This window comes from Myotis lucifugus, unplaced genomic scaffold (genome assembly GCF_000147115.1).
Source record: "Myotis lucifugus unplaced genomic scaffold, Myoluc2.0 scaffold_328, whole genome shotgun sequence".
Classification (NCBI taxonomy): domain Eukaryota; kingdom Metazoa; phylum Chordata; class Mammalia; order Chiroptera; family Vespertilionidae; genus Myotis; species Myotis lucifugus.
The window spans coordinates 835,297-838,101 of record NW_005871376.1 but is presented as its reverse complement, the minus strand read 5'-3'; the positions used below and the strand labels follow the sequence as shown (position 1 = coordinate 838,101).

The following is a 2,805-nucleotide window of genomic DNA, read 5'->3' as shown; positions in this document are numbered from 1 at the left end:
TATTGGGAATCCTGGCTATGGGAACCACCCTCATAACTTCCCTCAGGCCCATCTCCTCGTGAATGCTGAGGAAAGCACCATTAAATGACACATCTCAGAGGCAAAGAAGCCTTACCTCCCGGGTGGAACTCTCCACAAACGGCCCCCCAAACATGGCAGCCATCCAGTCGCAGCTGGAAATCAACAGGGGCTTGTGGGCGCTGATGGTGCCGTCATCCAGGATGAAGGTCACATCTGCCCAGGAGGAGACGAAGCATCACGTGAGGATGCGGTGAAAGAATGTGGGGCAACCAACCCCAAGGGTCGACCCCGCACCCAGACAACACGCTTCCTTCCGAAGCCACAGCTGGGACGTACCACCTGACCACACGCTCAGGCTCCAGGCGGAGCCAGCGCCTCGCAGGGCATCAGCAGCCGAGCGCTAATCGGAGCCCGGGCTCCTCAGAAGGCCACTGGGAGGGCACCCCTCTGCCTCCTGGCTACGAGTTCCTAAGCACATTCCCTACCTGAGAAGGTGCCCTTTGCCAAGCACTCCTTCACCCGGTTGGTCCGGCGGACGTGGAAGGCCTTGGTGATCTCCTGGTTCATGAAGGCCTCGTTGTTGAGAATGTTGGCCACCATCATGCGCAGATCAAAGACCTCAAGCAGCTCGGCAATGTGGGCGATGTGCATGAGGTCCCGCTCCTTCTCGTCCAGCTCCCCCGTGTACAGGTACTTGAGAACAGCCCGGAAAGGCCCCGGCTGGATGGAACTGTCCATTTTCACCACCACCATCAGCCTGGATTTGTAGGTCAGTGGGTCCTCTGCCATCTCCTCCTGGATGCTCAAAAAAGCTCGGCTCCAGGAAGACAGCACGCGGCCTCTCCCAGGCAGGTACCCTGTTCCGTTGCCCCGTAAGATCCCGTCGCTGGTGGAGGCCCGGAGCCCAGCGGGACCCGAGCCCGCACCGTCCTCCACGCTCTCGCACACGTCAAAGCTGGCGGCCCGGAGCAGGAAGTCCCGGCCGTGGTGGTGGTGATGGTGGTGGTGTGGATCAGGGTGAGCCCGGTGGTCCTCTGGGCGGGGGCCCCCTGGCCCCGAGGGGCCCCCCAGCTCCCCGTCACTCAGGTCCATGAGGAACAGGTCGTAGAACTTGGAGGAGGACGTGGAGAGGTAGATCTTGTGGGCAAAGATGCGCACCCGCTCCTGCAGCACCAGAATGACGTCCGCACACAGCGGGTCCTCCAGGAGGTGGGCGGGGCACTCCTCACTGCTGGAGGGGGGGTCGGGCACCACGATGATGGGGGGAGGGGGCTTGGGGGGCAGGAAGGGTGCCTGCAGCAGAGGCCGCTGCACGTTGCGGAGGTGGGACTTCCAGAACTGCAGGTGGCGGCGGGAGATGAGGGCTGCGCGGATGGCGTTGTCGAAGACGTCCTTGATGCCGAACTGGGCCACCACGCTGGTCTCATAGTAGGGGATGCCCAGCTCCTTGGCCACCTCCCTTCCCTTCTCGGGGGGAAGAATCTCATTGGGCTTGATGGGCCTGGACGTTCAAGAGGGCAAAGCAGAGTCATGTTGGGGAGGGTGGCGGGCAGGGGGAGGCAGGTCCCTAGGGCCTGCCTGTTCTTCACCAGGCTTGGGGGGGCGGGGGAGCCTCTCCCTGGCCTCACCCCTGCCCTGCTCAATCCTAATGAATCCCTGCCCTTTCTCCTTTGTCCGACCAAGTCCTGCCGGCCCTCAAGGCCTACCTCCAGTCCCCTCTTCTTCCAGGGAGCCTTCCGCACCTGTCAGGCCCCGGTGATTTCCCGCCCAAAGTAATGTTAGCACTACTACCCTCCCCCACCCCCCCACCCCTGGCAGGCAGCATGCAATTTTCCACACTGGTTTTTAACATGTTCTCATATTAACACATTGCAGGCCAGTAGTTTTATTGCTAGCTTTACCCAGTGGCCAGATAAGTTTCTATGGAACGAGTACAAAAAACGTTTTACATAAATGTTAACGGCACGCTTTCAAATTAAATACCCATTGCATTTTGAAGGTATTTGTTACATGTCCTTACAAGCTACTATCTTTTTAAAGAATTCTCGTGATTGGCCACAAGCCTTAGAACAGAAAACACGAGAATTCTCCTGATCCGTCCGCAATGTGTTAAGTTCATCTCCCAGCAAGATGATAGGCTCCTTTTATGCAAAACTGCTTCTCTCCTTCTCTCCTCGTGCTGCTCAGTATTGCAAACACAGTGTGTAAGAGATGAAGGAATAGATGAGTGAATGAAAGACGGAGCACTCTTGGCTCCCTACACGGACTTGCTTCAAATGAAGGGAGAGATGTAAGGCTGAGTGGATTCCCTCGGGGCTCAGCAGGGAGCCATGGAGACACCCCCTCCCTCTGACTTCCTCAGTGCCTCCTCCTAGGCACCAGCGTCCCTACCGAGCCAAGGGTCGCCGGGCCCTATTGACGGCCTCCAGGTCGGCGTAGCGCAGGTCCAGCTGGCAGCCCACCAAGATGACAGGTGCCCGGGGGCAGAAGTGCTTGATCTCGGGGTACCACATGGTCTTGACATGGTGAAGGGAATTAGGGTTGGCGATGGAGAAGCATAGAACCACCACGTCGGACCTGGGGGTGGGAGAGCGAGGTTTGGGGCAGAGAAAGCTAGCAGAGTACCTGCCCCTGGAACCAGGGAGAACAGGCATACCCACCCAGCCTGACACGGCAGTCCCCGCTCTGTCATGTGGCCTGTGCACACGATCTTACCCAAAATGATAATAATAGTACCTCTCACTTACGTAGCTCTAATTTAGTGTTTAAGAGCTTTCGTTTGAC

General features: G+C 58.2%; 1 protein-coding gene across 2 annotated transcripts in view; it reads right to left on the bottom strand.

The window, feature by feature from the left end:
• The window catches only part of RHOBTB2 (Rho related BTB domain containing 2), a 13,023-nt gene extending 10,372 nt beyond the window's left edge, over positions 1-2,651 (bottom strand). Inside the window, exons 1-3 of one of the 2 annotated variants that reach the window (XM_023764314.1) lie at positions 2,413-2,651; positions 507-1,522; positions 116-234 (exon numbers count right to left, since the gene is read on the bottom strand). In XM_023764314.1, the coding sequence (XP_023620082.1) occupies positions 116-234; positions 507-1,522; positions 2,413-2,534 (1,257 nt within the window). In that variant the 5' untranslated portion in view covers positions 2,535-2,651. The remainder of the gene's footprint in view (positions 1-115; positions 235-506; positions 1,523-2,412) is intronic. The other variant, XM_006100740.3, reaches the window with a different exon arrangement.
• Positions 2,652-2,805: the final 154 nt, after the last annotated feature.